Source organism: Telmatherina bonti (assembly GCF_933228915.1).
Source record: "Telmatherina bonti genome assembly, chromosome: 10".
Taxonomy (NCBI): domain Eukaryota; kingdom Metazoa; phylum Chordata; class Actinopteri; order Atheriniformes; family Telmatherinidae; genus Telmatherina; species Telmatherina bonti.
In genome coordinates, this window is record NC_136628.1 from 40,476,489 (window position 1) to 40,492,983 (window position 16,495).

A 16,495-nucleotide genomic window follows, 5' to 3' on the forward strand; every position below is an offset into this window, starting at 1 on the left:
GCCTGGATCAGCAAAACAAAGTGTAACACAGCGAAACAAAGCCTTACTCGGCAAAACAAAGCCTGACATGGCAAAACAAAGCCTGACAGTAAAACAAAGCCTGACTCAGCACTTATAAATGAGCATATCATTGTCCAGTATTTCGTACCATGACTCGGCATTGACAGGTCAGTAAGAAATGGACTGGAATGGCGGCGACGATTTTTTTCTGCACCTGAGTATTCTGTGTTTTGCTCTAACGGCAGCAGCAGAAAATATTTTTCCTCTCATTCCTCCTGTCATCTTCTCATCTTTCTTCCACATCTGGCTTCACTCAGCGTCTCTGGCCACACTGCACAAAATGAAGCTCAGTTGCCGCAAAGAGCCGACAGCCTGCCACATTTTACAGCATCTAGGTTCAGCTGCTGCACGACGCTTCGATTGGGCTTCATATGGATTCTCTGAAAACAAACCTTGCAGCAGGAAGCATCCCGGGTGACCAGTTAGACCTCAGCTCAGATAAGTCGACTCAGGGAGGAGCTAAAAAACTGGCTCTCATGGCTGGTTTTCCTCATCAGATAGCAGTCCACATGGAACCTGAACTTTAGACCAGGATCAGGTTTTTATATGATCTCTGACCCGTTTCAGCCGGTCTGAAAACACATTTTTTTACACCTACTTTTGCCCGGGCATGAATGATACGTACCAGTCCATCACAGTTGCTAATGGCGACAGATGTGTCCTCCATGTCGCTTATAGTTCCTGTATAAAAGCAACCAGTGTCCCTGATTGGCTCAGAGTGGAGGTGTCCTGACTCCTCCCACTCCATTGTGGCGGCAGGGGCGATGAGGCGGGAGTTAGGACGCAGTCTGAGGTGGAGGCCCTGACCGAACACCGTCAGGTTGTAAAAAAGCTCGTTTCCATCTTCGGCCTCCTCGCTCCGTCCTCTCCAGCCTTTTCCCGTCCTGACACTGACTGAGTCAGTGGGAGGGGCAGCTGCTGAATGGGCGTGTCTCCTAGCCCGCTGGTGGGCAGAGTCTGTGGCGGAAAGGACACGCCCCCTCGAGTCGGTTCTGATCGGATGAACGATGGTGAACTCTGACAGAACTTGATGGAGATAATCTGATGGAAAGAGAGAAAGATTCAGAAAGAAATCTCAAGATAAAAGGTTTTACCTGGAACTGTTAGCATGAGCTCTAGAGTTAGCATGAATGTTTGTGTTAGCATGGACATTACTGTTAGCATGAGCTCTAGAGTCAGCATGAATGTTTGTGTTAGCATGGACATTAATGTTAGCATGAGCTCTAGAGTTAGCATCAATGTTAGTATTAGCATGAGCACTAGTGTTAGCATGAGCTCTAGAGTTAGCATCAATGTTAGTATTAGCATGAGCACTAGTGTTAGCATGAGCTCTAGAATTAGGATGAATGTTTGTGTTAGCATTAGTGCTAGTTTTAGCATGAGCTATAGGTTAGCATGAGGATGAGAATCATAATGAGTGGTAATGTTAGCATGAATATTAGTATTAGCATGAGTTGATATTTGTTAGCATCACATTTAGTTACTGCAGAATGTAATCAGATTACACGTCCCCAGACTGAGCTGTTCAGGATATTTTTTAACATGTTTTTGTCTGTAGATTGTTTCTTTTCCTGGTGGTTGTTTGTGATTTCATGTTTTCTCCTCGTGTGTTTTGGTTGTTCAGGAAAGAAAATGATCTTTGGGATGGCAGGAGCCCTCGTTCCCTGAGATCCACTAAAAGAATTTGGAGAGGAACTGAGATAAACTGACAGACCTGGACCAGAGGCCAGAGGTCACCGGCTGGAGGACTGAACTATGAACACCACAGAGGAAGAAACAGTCCTGACATCAGAAAACAGCTGAGAAAATACAAAGTCTCACCTGCTTCAGCGCTGATGTGAACAGAGAAGAAACAATCCATCTGCAGCAGGAAAACTATGATCAATAATCCATGTCGAGGCTGGTCCATGCCGACGGACGGAAAGGTGGATGGAAGGATAGACAGCTGGATGGAGAGCTGGAGAGAAACGCTGTGAAGCGGACTGAAAGCTGCAGACTGAAGCGTCCGTCAGACAGACACTCCTCCACTCTGTCATTATCTCCTCCCTCTGACCCGGTCTGGATCTGCAGGTCTGCTTCTTGTTGTTCAGACTCAACACCTCCCACACTGTCAGCTGAATGCTTCAGCTGCTGGACCAACCAGCATCCAGCATCCAGCGCCCACTGCAGGAGAAATGCTGCAACGACAGCTCTGTGTGTGTGTGTGTGTCTGTGTGTCTGTGTGCACCAGTAACAACCTGAACATCCCACAAGCTTATTTCTGAACAATTTCTCACCTGCACCATGAGTCTTTCTTTGCCTGCTTTTATTCTGAAGTCACACTGACTTCCAGCTAAAATGAAAACTTGACCTGCGTCTCGTTCTTGTTTCAGTTTCAGGATTCATTTTACCTGAACAGAATCCAGAATACTCTGAAAAACCACAATGTCCCCACAAACCACAATGTCTCCACAATCAACAATGTCCCGACAATCCAGAATGTCTCCACAAACCACAATGTCCCGACAAACCACAAAGTCTCCACAATCCTCAATGTCAGCACAAACCACAATGTCCCCACAAAATAAAAAGTCCCCATATACTACAGTGTCCCCACAAACTACAATGTCTCCACAAAATACAGTGTCCGCATAACTACAATGTCCCCACAAGCAACAATGTCTCCAAAACTACAATGTCTCCATAACAATGTCCCCATAAACCACAATGTCCCCACAAACTACAATGTCCCCATAACTACAATGTCCCCACGATCCAAAAAGTCCCCATAACTACAATGTGACCACACAAACCACAATGTCCCCACAAACGACAATGTCCCCACAAGCAACAATGTCTCCATAACAACAATGTCCCCATAAACCACAATGTCCCCACAAACTGCAATGTCCCCATAACTACAATGTGACCACACAAACCACACTGTCCCCACAAACTACAATGTCCCCAAAAACTACCATGTCCCCATAACTACAATGTCCCCATAAACTACAATGTCTCCATAACTACCACATCCCCACAGACTACAATGTCCCCAAAATTAAAATTTCCCCACAAACTACAATGTCGCCACAAACGACAATGTCCCCACAAACCACAATGTCTCCACAAACCACAATGTCTCCACGATCCTCAATGTCCCCACAAACAACAATGTCCCCACAAAAAAGTCCCCATATACTACAATGTCCCCACAAACTACAATGTCTCCACAATCCACAATGTCCCCACAAACCACAATGTCCGCATAACTACAATGTCCGAATGAACTACTATGTCTCCATAACTACCATGTCCCCATGAACTACAATGTCTCCATAACTACCATGCCCCCACAACCTACAATGTCCCCAAAAACTACAAAGTCCCCAAAATTACAATGTCCCCACAAACTACAATCTTCCCACAAACTACAATGTCCCCAAAATTACAATTTCCCCACAAACTATAATGTCGCCACAAACCAAAATGTCCCCACAAACCACAATGTCTCCACAATCCTCAATGTCCCCACAAACCACAATGTCCCCCAAAAAGTCCCCACATACTACAATGTCCCCACAAACCACAATGTCTCCACAATCCACAATGTCCCCACAAACTACAATGTCCCGACAAACCACAATGTCTCCACAATCCTCAATGTCCCCACAAACCACAATGTCCCCAAAAAAGTCCCCACATACTACAATGTCCCCACAAACTACAATGTCTCCACAATCCACAGTGTCCCCACAAACCACAATGTCCACATAACTACAATGTCCCCACAAGCCACAATGTCCCATAACTACAATGTCCCCACAAACGACAATGTCCCCACAAGCAACAATGTCTCCATAACTACAATGTCTCCATAACAACAATGTCCCCATAAACCACAATGTCCCCACAAACTACAATGTCCCCATAACTACAATGTCCCCACGATCTAAAAAGTCCCCATAAGTAAAATGTGACCACACAAACCACAATGAACCCAGAACTACAACAAGACCACACAAACCACAATGTCCCCACAAACTACAATGTCCACATGAACTACAAAGTCCCCAAGATTACAATGTGTCCACAAGCAACAATGACCCCATAATTACAATGTCCCCATAACTACAATGTCACCATAATCCACAAAGTCCCCAGAACTACAATGTGACCACACAAACCACAATGTCCCCACAACTACAATGTCCCCACAAACTACAATGTCCCCACAACTACAATGTCCCCACAAACTACAATGTCCCCAATACTACAATGTCCCCACAACCAGGAATATTTCCACAAACTACAATGTCCACATTACTACAATGTCCCAACAATCCACAAAGTCCCCATAACTACAATGTCCCCACAAACCACAATGTCCCCATAACTACAATGTCCCCACAAACCACAATGTCCCCACAAACTACAAAGTCCCCAAAACAACAATGTCCCAACAAACTACAATGTCCCCACAAACCACAATGTCCCCACAAGCAACAATGTCCCCATAATTACAATGTCCCCATAACTACAATGTCCCCACAAACCACAATGTCCCCACAAACTGCAATGTCCCCATAACTACAATGTCCCCACAAACTACAATGTCACCACAAACTACAATGTCTCCAAAAAACACAATGTCTCCACAATCCACAATGTCCCCACAAACCACAATGTCCACATAACTACAATGTCCCCACAAACCACAATGTCCCCACAAACTACAAAGTCCCCAAAATTACAATGTCCCCACAAACTACAATCTCCCCACAAGCCACAATGTCCCCATAACTACAATGTCCCTACAAATGACAATGTCCCCACAAGCAACAATGTCTCCATAACTACAATGTCTCCATAACAACAATGTCCCCATAAACCACAATGTCCCCAAAAACTACAATGTCCCCATAACTACAATGTCCCCACGATCCAAAAAGTCCCCATAACTAAAATGTGACCACACAAACCACAATGTCCCAAGAACTATCACAAGACCACACAAACCACAATGTCCCCACAAACGACAATGTCCACACAAGCAACAATGACCCCATAATTACAATGTCCCCATAACTACAATGTCACCATAATCCACAAAGTCCCCAGAACTACAATGTGACCACACAAACCACAATGTCCCCACAACTACAATGTCCCCACAAACTACAATGTCCCCAATACTACAATGTCCCCACAAACAGGAATATTTCCACAAACTACAATGTCCACATTACTACAATGTCCCAACAATCCACAAAGTCCCCATAACTACAATGTCCCCACAAACCACAATGTCCCCATAACTACAATGTCCCCACAAACCACAATGTCCCCACAAACTACAAAGTCCCCAAAATAACAATGTCCCAACAAACTACAATGTCCCCACAAACCACAACGTCCCCACAAACTGCAATGTCCCCATAACTACAATGTCCCCACAAACTACAATGTCACCACAAACTACAATGTCTCCAAAAAACACAATGTCTCCACAATCCACAATGTCCCCACAAACTACAATGTCCCCACAAACTTCAATGTCCCCACAAACCACAATGTCCACATAACTACAATGTCCCCACAAGCCACAATGTCCCCACGAACTACAATGTCTCCACAATCCACAATGTCCCCACAAACCACAATGTCCGCATAACTACAATGTCCCCACAAGCCACAATGTCCCCATAACTACAATGTCCCTACAAATGACAATGTCCCCACAAGCAACAATGTCTCCATAACTACAATGTCCCTACAAATGACAATGTCCCCACAAGCAACAATGTCTCCATAACTACAATGTCTCCATAACAACAATGTCCCCATAAACCACAATGTCCCCACAAACTACAATGTCCCCATAACTACAATGTCCCCACGATCCAAAAAGTCCCCATAACTAAAATGTGACCACACAAACCACAATGTCCCAAGAACTATCACAAGACCACACAAACCACAATGTCCCCACAAACTACAATGTCCACACGAACTACAAAGTCCCCAAAATTACAATGTCCCCACAAACTACAACCTTCCCACAAACTACAATGTCCCCAAAATTACAATGTCCCCACAAACTACAATGTCGCCACAAACTACAATGTCCCCATAATCCACAAAGTCCCCATAACTAAAATGTGACCACACAAACCACAATGTCCCCATAACTACAATGAGACCACAAAAACCACAATGTCCCCACAAACTACAATGTTCACATGAACTACAAAGTCCCCAAGATTACAATGTCCCCACAAACGACAATGTCCACACAAGCAACAATGTCCCCATAACTACAATGTCCCCATTACTACAATGTCACCACAAACTACAATGTCCCTACTAACTACAATGTCCCTACAAACTACAATGTCCCCATAACTACAATGTGACCACACAAACCACAATGTCCCCACAACTACAATGTCCCCACAAACTACAATGTCCCTACAAACTACAATGTCCCCATAACTACAATGTCCCCAAAGACCACAATGTCCCCACAAACTACAATGTCTGCATAACTACAATGTCCCCACAAGCCACAATGTCCCCATAACTACAATGTCCCCACAAACCACAATGTCCCCATAACTACAATGTCCCCACAAACCCCAATGTCCCTACAAACCAGAAAGTACCCAAAATAACAATGTCCCAACAAACTACAATGTCCCCACAAACTACAATGTCCCCACAAGCAACAATGTCCCCATAACTACAATGTCTGCATAAATAAAATGTCCCCACAAGCCACAATTTCCCCATAACTACAATGTCCCCACAAACTACAATGTCTGCATAACTAAAATGTCCCCACAAGCCACGATTTCCCCATAACTACAATGAACCCACAAACTACAATGTCCCCATAACTACAATGTCCCCACAATCAAAGGAGTCCCCATAACTACAATGACCCCATAACTACAATGTCCCCAAAAACTACAATGTCCCCACAACCACAATGTCCCCATTACTACAATGTCCCCACAAACCACAATGTCCCCACAAACTACAATGTCCCCACAAACTACAAAGTCCCCATAACTACAATGTCCCCACAAACCACAATGTGCCCACAAACTACAATGTCCCCATAACTACAATGTGCCCACAAACTACCATGTCCCCATAACTACAATGTCCCAACAAACTACAATGTCCCCACAAACTACAAAGTCCCCACAAACTACAACCTTCCCACAAACTACAATGTCCCCACAAACTACAGTGTCGCCACAAACTACAATGTCCCCACAATCCACAAAGTCCCCATAACTAAAATGTGACCACACAAACCACAATGTCCCCATAACTACAATAAGACCACACAAACCACAATGTCCCCATAACTACAATAAGACCACACAAACCACAATGTCCCCACAAACTACAATGTTCACACGAACTACAAAGTCCCCAAGATTACAATGTCCCCACAAACGACAATGTCCACACAAGCAACAATGTCCCCATAACTACAATGTCCCCATTACTACAATGTCACCACAAACCACAATGTCCCCACAACTACAATGTCCCCACAAACTACAATGTCCCCACAAACTACAATGTCCCTACAAACTACAATGTCCCCAAAGACCACAATGTCACCACAATCCACAAAGTCTCCATAACTACAATGTGACCACAAACCAAAAAGTTCCCATAACGACAATGTGACCACACAAACCACAATGTCCCCATAACCATAATGTCCCCACAAACTACAATGTCCCCAAAACTACAATGTCTTCACAAAGTAGAATGTCCCCAAAAATGTCCCAGAACTGATAAAATGTAATTACACTAACCTTCTTAAGACAATAGAAGATGATCTCACTTGCTGGAAGTCACTTCCCATTTCACTTATGGGGAGAGTTGCTACGATAAAAATGATGGTTCTACCCAAAATCAACGACCTGTTCTCCATGATTCCTATGAAACCTCCCTCCACCTGGTTCAAATCACTAGAATCATACACTTCCCAATTTCTCTGGAAGAATAAACCACCCCGGATTAGTTTAAAAACATTACAAAAACCTAAAGATCAGGGAGGCTTAGACTTGCCTAACTTTCAACATTATTTCTTAGCAAATAGGCTGCAATATATCTTAAAATGGCTTAAACCGAGTCCATTAGATGAACCATGGATAGACTTAGAACAAACATTCTGTGACAATGTGGAAATCTCTAATCTTCCATTCTTCAGCTTCAGTGTAAAAAAGTTAAAGTGCTTCAAAAGCGTCAACATCAGCACCTCTCTGACAGCTTGGTGGGAATTTCTTAAAAAAACCCAATTCATCAATAATCCCATGTAAACTCACACCTATCTGGAACAACCCTGACATTCTTCTAAACAAAAATATGATCAACTTTAAACAATGGATTAATAAAGGAATTAATTATTTAGAGCATATTATCCATAACAGAATAATTTAATCTTTTGACACTCTATCATCACAATATGGAATTAATAGTAGCAGATTTCTAGAATATCAGCAACTCAAATCCATTATACTTAGGAAATTCCCGCTTCATCAAATAGACTTGGAACTTCCTCCCACAGTAGCAGAATTTATGGAACTTCGTAGCCCAAAGTTACTTTCAAAAGTATACAGGTCGATGTCAAAAATAGATGATTGAAATTCCTTGCCAACTTCCAAATGGGAGGCAGACCTATCTATCAGTCGCAGTCAACCTTCTTGGCTGCAAATATGTCTAAATGCTTTTAATATGACAGACAGTTCACATCTACAACTCATCCAATACAAAATCCTTCATAGAACACATTACACAGGACAAAGAATGTTCAAGATGGGTCTAAATCACTCAGAGATCTGCACACAGTGCACATGTAACGCAGTAGATAATTATTTACATGCTCTATGGCTCTGTCCACCTGTTCAAAATGTCTGGAATAAGGTTTGTGGGGAATTATCAACATGGCTCAGATGCAGCATTCCTGCATGCCCCAAGCTTTGCTTACTGGGAGACCTTAGTGACATCAACATGGACCCCAACAACACACACACTATCCTTGTGGCCCGATGTATAGCAAAAAAAACTGTCCTGTTAAACTGGAAGTCCAAAAGAAGTCTAAGTATTAATCACTACAAAAATCTCCTGGTGGAACACAGAAGTCTGGGGGGGGGTTGCAAGAAGGGAGGGGGGATGGTGGGGCTTGGGAGGGAGGGGAGGGTGCTGGTGCCTGGGGGGGGCATCCCTCCTGGAGGCTTCCACTGCTCTGGGCTTCGGGGGACGGAGGCTCTCTCTGCTTTGCCTGCCCGGGCTCTGTGCGCGGTGGGCTTGACGGGCCCTGGGGGCCTTGGCTTCCTCCCCTACACCTCGGGTCGTGGTCGTGCTCCCCTACAAGCACTCAGCTGATCTTTGATTGCATGATCACAGGTTGAACAGTCACACGTGCACGCCCACATGCGCTCATCTTCCCATCTGCTTCCTACTAAATGTTGCTGATGACTCTCTGTAGGTGTGTTTAATAACGGTTGGTATTTTAATTGTTATTTTATTTATTCATTTACTTTTTTTACTTTTATTTTTCTTTTTTTTTGTTTGTTTTTGAATATTGTCACTATTCTACTTTTGTCTTGTTGTATTTTTTCAGTACTTTATATTGTTTTGCAAACACTGTAACTTTAGCAGCTTAGACACGCCTTTCTTTTCTCTCTCTCTTTTTCCTCCTTTCATTCCCTCTTTTTTCCTCTTTCCCTGCCAGGTCCAACTCAGCCATATCAAGACTGACGATGATTGCAAAATGATAAAAGGAAAAAATATAAATAAATAAATAAATAAATAAATAAATAAATAAAATAAAATAATTATCATAATAATAAAGATATTCAGATTATCAAGGGCAGCTATATACATGAGATGTCTCCCTTGACAGAGCAAATCTGTCGGGCAAAAATATGGCACGCAGATTGCTGTTCTGTATGCTGAGATGCTGGACAGGACAGGTTAAAAAAAAAAAAAAGAATGTCCCCACAAACTAGAATGTCCCCACAAACCAGAATACTCCAACAAACTCCAAGATCCCAACTAATCAGAATTTTCCCATTAGACCAGAAAGTCCTCACTAATTTCCTCCCCTTCAACCTGATATGTATCATACAGATTTAGTCTACCTGAAAACTGGCCTTTTTGCTCATGATCTCATTCTAGACCTTAGTATTTCATCCTGTACAAACAGTACAGATATTCTACTGAGACATTTTGTTTGTTTGTGTTTTTTCAGTCAGTTTTTTGTTCCAATGCAGCGAAAACCAGCAATCATGTCTTCATGTTCTTTAAACAGTATGAGTCTCAGAACCATCTGCGATGGACTGGCCAGCTGTCCAGGGTGTACCCTGCCTGTCGCCCAAAGCCAGCTGGGATAGGCTCCAGCTTCCCTGCGACCCTGAATTGGATTAATTCTTCATGAGGAAGCCATGTTTGTTGTCAAGTGCTCGGTTCCTGGCTGCACCTTCGGTACGGATGATGTGTCTGAGGCCCTCGCCGTTGCCCTGCTGACGAATCACGGGCTCGCCCATCAGGGCCCGCCTGGAATTGCCGCGCCTGCCCAGCTCCGTGCTCCTCTGGGCCCCAAGCTCGAACGTCCCAGGGTTGACATCGGCATATCGATAGAAGAATGGAACGTGTTCACTCGTCGCTGGGATGTCTTCCGCGTTGGCTCTGGCATAGGAGACGCCCAAGCCCCTTTCCAGCTGTTCCAGTGTGCTGGCCCCGAACTCGGAGATAGTTTGTTGAAAGCGAACCACGATGCCGCATCTGGACCCCTGCCAGATTTGTTAGCTGCCATGCGCTCACTCGCAGTCATTCCTGTGGCCACGTGCGTCCTGCGCACCGAGCTCCTTCAATTACACCAAGAGCGCGACGAATCGTTCCGCGCCTTTTCTGCCAGGGTGCGGGGGAAGGCGGAGACCTGTGCCTACAATGCAGCGTGCATATGCGGCAGGACTGTGGACTATACGGACCATATTATCCGTGATGTTTTGGTCAATGGCATCTATGACCCAGACATGCGCCGTGAAACGCTGGGGATACCCGATGTCCTGCGGAGACCAGTGAATGAGGTGATCGCGCTCGTTGAGACCAAGGAAATGGCTCGCAATGCACTCCCATCACCCAACCTTTCAGCCATGTCTTCATTCAGACGCTTGAACAAGGTTCAGCAGACGGGGCCTACCCCGACCCTAGCCCCGGTTGACAGGGCTAAAAAGGCCTCATGCCCAGTCTGCAAGAACGCTTTTGAAGTTTTCTCGGAGGGACCTCGCGGTTGGAATACCAAGCCCCACCGAGTCTGCGTTGACTGCTTCAGGGCCCGTTGGCGCCAGAAGCGGCTGCAGCTGCCACACGTCGGCCAACAAGCTACCATGGACTCAGAGCCGATCTCTCAGATCATGTCGTCCTGGTCCAGGGCCCTGCCTACCAGACGTCGCAGGGGCCAGCCCCGTTGCCATGTTCCTGGCGCCGTCGGGCCCACGACCATCAGGCTTGACCACCACATCTTCTCGAGGGGCGAGTGGAGACGCGCCAAACTGAGGGACCACCCTCGCGTCTCGATCTCCATCTCGGTTGATAACCTGGCCGGAAGCGGCACCCGCAATAGGGGCTCATGCTTGAAGGCTTGACACCGGCGCGCAGTCAGACCTATGGTCCCTCTCAGAGTTTCTCGCCTGCGGGTTCTCGCGTAATGACCTGCACCCCGTAGGTCTGAGCCTGTCGGCTGCCAACCACTCTCCTATTGCTGTTGACGGTGCTTTCTTTGCTGTGCTCTCTACGACCCCTAGCAGCGGGGTGGGCACGTCCTGCCGTTCCATGGTGTACGTTAGCAGGTCAGTCCAGTCCATGTATCTCTCCTATGAGTCGCTGCTCTGCCTCGGCCTCCTGCCTGGCACCTTCCCGTCGAATACCAGTAACGTGATTTCTGGGGGGGGCGTGACCGGGTCGCCCTTAACAAGGCGGATCAGCCCTTGCCGGTCTCTGCCACTCAGTCCACTGTCGGCGGCCGAGATCCCTGTGGGCCTAATGATCCTGAGTGCTCATGCCTTCAGTGTTCTGCCCCCCCGCCTCGGCCTGCAGAGTTGCCCTTCCCATGCACTCCGAGCAATAATGGCATCATGCGGGCCTGGCTGTTGGAGAGATATGCTTCATCTACATTCAACACCTGCCCCCATCGGGAGCTGCCATGCATGGACGGGCCACCGATTGAGATTCATGTGGACCCTGCGGCCACACCTAAGGCATGCCACACCGCGGCAACCGTGCCCCTGCACTGGCAGCAGAAGGTACACGATGACCTCCTTCGGGACGAGGCCCTGGGTGTGATTGAACGTGTGCCTTATGGTGTCCCAGTGACATGGTGCCATCGTATGGTTCACCTCTCAACAGGTACTGTCGACGTGAGACCTTTGCCACTGAACCCCCCTTCCACCTTGCCCGTCGCATCCCAAAGGACGCCTGGAAAACTGTCACGGATGCCTGGAACGGTTATCATAGTGTGCCCCTGCGCGAGTCGGATCGCCACCTGACCACTTTTATAACACCATTCGGACGCTGGCGCTATACCAGGGCGCCTCAGGGTTTCCTGTCTTCTGGGGATGGCTACAACCGCCGTTTTGACGCTATCCTCTCGGATTACGAGCGAAAGGAGCGTTGTGTCGATGACACCATCCACTATGACGCTGACTTAGAGCAGCACTGGTGGAGGACCATCGACTTCCTCACACGGGTCGGCCGGGCGGGCATCGTGCTGAACCCTGACAAGTTTCAGTTCGCGGAAAGGACTGTTGACTTCGCTGGCTTTAGGATCTCGGACTCTACGATCGAACCACTTCCGAAATACTTGGACGCTATCCGAGACTTTCCCACCCCAGTCTCCACCACAGATATCAGGAGCTGGTTTGGCCTTGTCAACCAGGTGGCTAACTATGCCCAGCTGCGTGACTCCATGGCTCCATTTAAGCCTTTCCTCAGCCCGAGGTGCAAGTTTTCGTGGTCGCGCGAGCTGGAGGACGCCTTCCAAGCGTCTAAGCAGGCTGTGGTTGAGGCCATCCGGGTGGGTGTGGAGATCTATGACATGCAGAGGAGGACTTGCCTGCGCCCTGACTGGTACCGGCGTGGCATTGGTTACTTTCTCCTGCAACAACACTGCGACTGCAGTTCTGGGGTACCGGACTGTTGCCTGGACGGATGGCGGATAACCCTTGCTGGGTCACGCTTCCTATCCTCGGCGGAACAGCGTTACGCTGCTATCGAGGGGGAGGCTCTGGCCGTGGCCTTGGGCCTTGAGCAGACTAAATATTTTACGCAGGGGTGCGACAACCTTGTTGTCGTCACGGACCACAAACCTCTGGTGAAGATCTTCGGCGACCGTACGCTGGATGAGATCACAAATTCTCGTCTGTTTAGGCTCAAGCAGCGGACCCTTCCTTGGCGCTTCAACGTCGTACACCTACCTGGCAAGAGCAATCATGCCGCTGATGCCACCTCGAGACACCCTTCCCCTGCTGGCTCTATTGCCAGCCACTCACTGGGGCCACATAGCGATCCCGACGGTGTTGAGTCCGCACTCATGGCTTCTATCCGCGAGGATGCGCAGGAACTTGTTGTCATCTCCTGGCCCCTCCTTGCTCATGAGACGGCAGCAGATGCTTCCTTTGCTCATCTTCTGTACCTTATTGAGCATGAGGGTAAGATTGACGCTCGAGACCCTGCTCTGGCCAGCCTATCGCTGGTCTGTGAGTCCGTCTATGCACTGGATGATGTCCTACTGTATGATGACCGTGTCATGGTTCCGCCGTCCCTCAGAGGTAGGGTCCTCCGGCACCTTCATTCTGCCCACCAGGGGACTTCGCTGATGCTGCAGCGTGCCCGTGCCATTGTTTACTGGCCTGGGATGAGGGACATCCGGGCCATCAGGGATGGATGCGCGGACTGCAACCGCAATGCCCCTTCACATGCAGCCACGCCCCCCATCCCATCCTCGCCACCATCCACACCATTCGAAGCTGTGTTCGCCGACTTCTTTGACTACGGGGGCCGCCACTACTTGGTCGTCGGGGACCGCCTCTCTGGGTGGGTGGAGGTCCTGAGCTCCACAGCGGGCACTGGCTTAGGGGGCTCGACTGGCTTGGTCCGCCACCTCCGTGCGTTTTTTGCTACCTTCGGTGTACCGGAGGAGCTTTCCAGTGACGGGGGCCCAGAGTTTACCGCCAGCCATACAGAGGATTTCCTCCGTTTATGGCATGTCAGACATCGTGTGTCCTCTGTTGGCTTTCCGCAGTCCAACGGCAGGGCTGAGGTTGTGGTGAAGACAGCCAAGCGCCTGCTGGTCTCCAATACCGGCCCGACTGGCAGTCTTGATCACGACCGTTTCCTACGCGCCATGCTGCAGCTGCGCAACACGCCTGATCCTGATTGTAATCTTTCGCCTGCGCAGATTATCTTTGGCCGCCCCTTGCGTGACTCCCTGTCCTTCGTCTGTAGGCTTGAGAAGTTCTCCAACCCACATGTCCGCCCACTCTGGCGTCAGGCATGGGCCGCGAAGGAGGAGGCCCTCCGGACTCGTATGTCCCATGCCACTGAGTCTCTAGAGCAGCGCTCACGGCCTCTCCGCCCTCTGGCACTGGGGGAGATGGTGTTCCTCCAGAACCTGCAGGGCCCCAGCCCGCGCAAATGGGATAGGTCTGGGGTGGTAGTGGAGTCCCTGGGCTATGATCAGTATCGGATCAGGGTAGACGGGTCGGGTCGCCTGACTTTGCGCAACCGGCGCTTCCTCCACGCTTATACCCCGGCCACCCACCATGCTAGGCGGCTGCGGGATGCGCCATCACCGCTGCCTGCTTCGGTGGCCAGGGAGCCTCGACCTGCCACTCGGGTCCCGGCGACCCCCCAGGTGGACCCGGATGGGCTCTGCCATGCTGTTCCCGGTGCACCCTTGTCAGTACCCCATGAGGCGGTTCCCTCCGGGGATGGCCTCTCTTTTGATCCCACCCCCATGGATGTCCCACCGGACCGGGTGCCGCGGTCGCCGCCTTTGCTGCCTCAACGTGTGCTTCCTGCTCGTGTGAGACGGCCCCCCAGACGCTATGAACCTGAGTCGGGCCGCTGGGTGCTGGCCTGAGTCCGTAAACCTAGTGTGGCTCTGGCTTTTCGGACTGGAGGGGGATGCAGAGTTCTCCACCGGCCACTGGGTGTCACTAGAGGCTAGGGAAACAAGACATGGTTAAGCTAGCAGATGAAGTAGCCACGTTGACACCGTGTTCATGTCAAGACAGAGATGTTAACCTGTCCGGCTTATTTCCTGGCTTCCTCATGAAGAAACACACTCCTCGTTGTCATTAAAGTGGTCTGACATCGAGGAGTGTGTTTCTTCAGTTCAGAAAATGAATGAATGGATGAATGAGTCTCAGAACCAGGTCCTGGTCCTACCATCTGACCAATACTGACTGGGATGTGCAATGCTAAAAACAGCGGCTAGTGATAGCAGCTAACTGACAGCAGCAGCTTTCTGAATTCAGCATTGATGTTTGAACTGGACTCTGAGCCTGAGAGAGAAGATACCGAGATGGTGGAAGGAGCACGTTTACAACAAACTGTCTCTGAATGGTAAAGTCATCATTTTAACGTCTGCTCACCTTGCTGTAAAGTCAGAGAGCATGTTGACAACGAGGCATGTCGTTCATGTTGATACGTCTCAGTTTTATTCTGTATTGGACCATTTTTTTAAACTATAAATGTACTTATTAAAAAATCAGAAGTTAGAGATGTAAAAAATGCAGTAATGTTGATGCTGCATCATATTTCCATACCAAACTTACACACACACCACAGAGAACTTACTGGCAGCCAGATAAGCACACACATATTTTAACGACACAGAACTGCACCAAGCAGCGCTTTTACTTTAGATTTTATTTACCGTCAGTGTTTATCCTAATTAATTAGCCTATTTATATGTTTTAGCCAGGAGTCTGGAAAATTTGGTGATTTCCTCATGACAGATCTCTGGTTGGTTTAACCACCGTTCGGCCGTGTTACTGTACAGATAAATAACATGAAGTTAAATATCCTGTATAAATAAAGCATCACGGTTTGGGTGCAACATCCTGATGAGGCTTCCTGCTGACCTATGTAGACCCGTGTTTTATATCTGCAGCATCACCTGCCATCTTTTATGTTCTAATTATCGTCTCTGTTAAGCTGCACATGTGGAAATTCTGCTAATAGATACAGAACAGGGACACAGCAATATGTTTCTTATTACTGTGCTTAGAAAATAAAATGTCTCTTTTTATTTTCTCAGGTGCTCAGAAGGAAGGATGAAGCTCCAAACTCCCCCGTGTCTGATCCAACATCCTGGTGTGGAACCTGTCTGTTTAAACGCTTTTTCATTACAAAATGCAAG

General features: G+C 47.8%; 1 protein-coding gene across 1 annotated transcript in view; it reads right to left on the bottom strand.

Annotated features, from left to right (window-relative positions):
• The window catches only part of LOC306761866 (A disintegrin and metalloproteinase with thrombospondin motifs 2-like), a 145,946-nt gene extending 143,852 nt beyond the window's left edge, over nucleotides 1-2,094 (bottom strand). Inside the window, exons 1-2 of the mRNA XM_079248192.1 lie at nucleotides 1,882-2,094; nucleotides 686-1,101 (exon numbers count right to left, since the gene is read on the bottom strand). Coding sequence (XP_079104318.1) covers nucleotides 686-1,101; nucleotides 1,882-1,969 — 504 coding nt within the window. The 5' untranslated portion in view covers nucleotides 1,970-2,094. The remainder of the gene's footprint in view (nucleotides 1-685; nucleotides 1,102-1,881) is intronic.
• Between the last annotated feature and the right edge of the window lie 14,401 nt (nucleotides 2,095-16,495).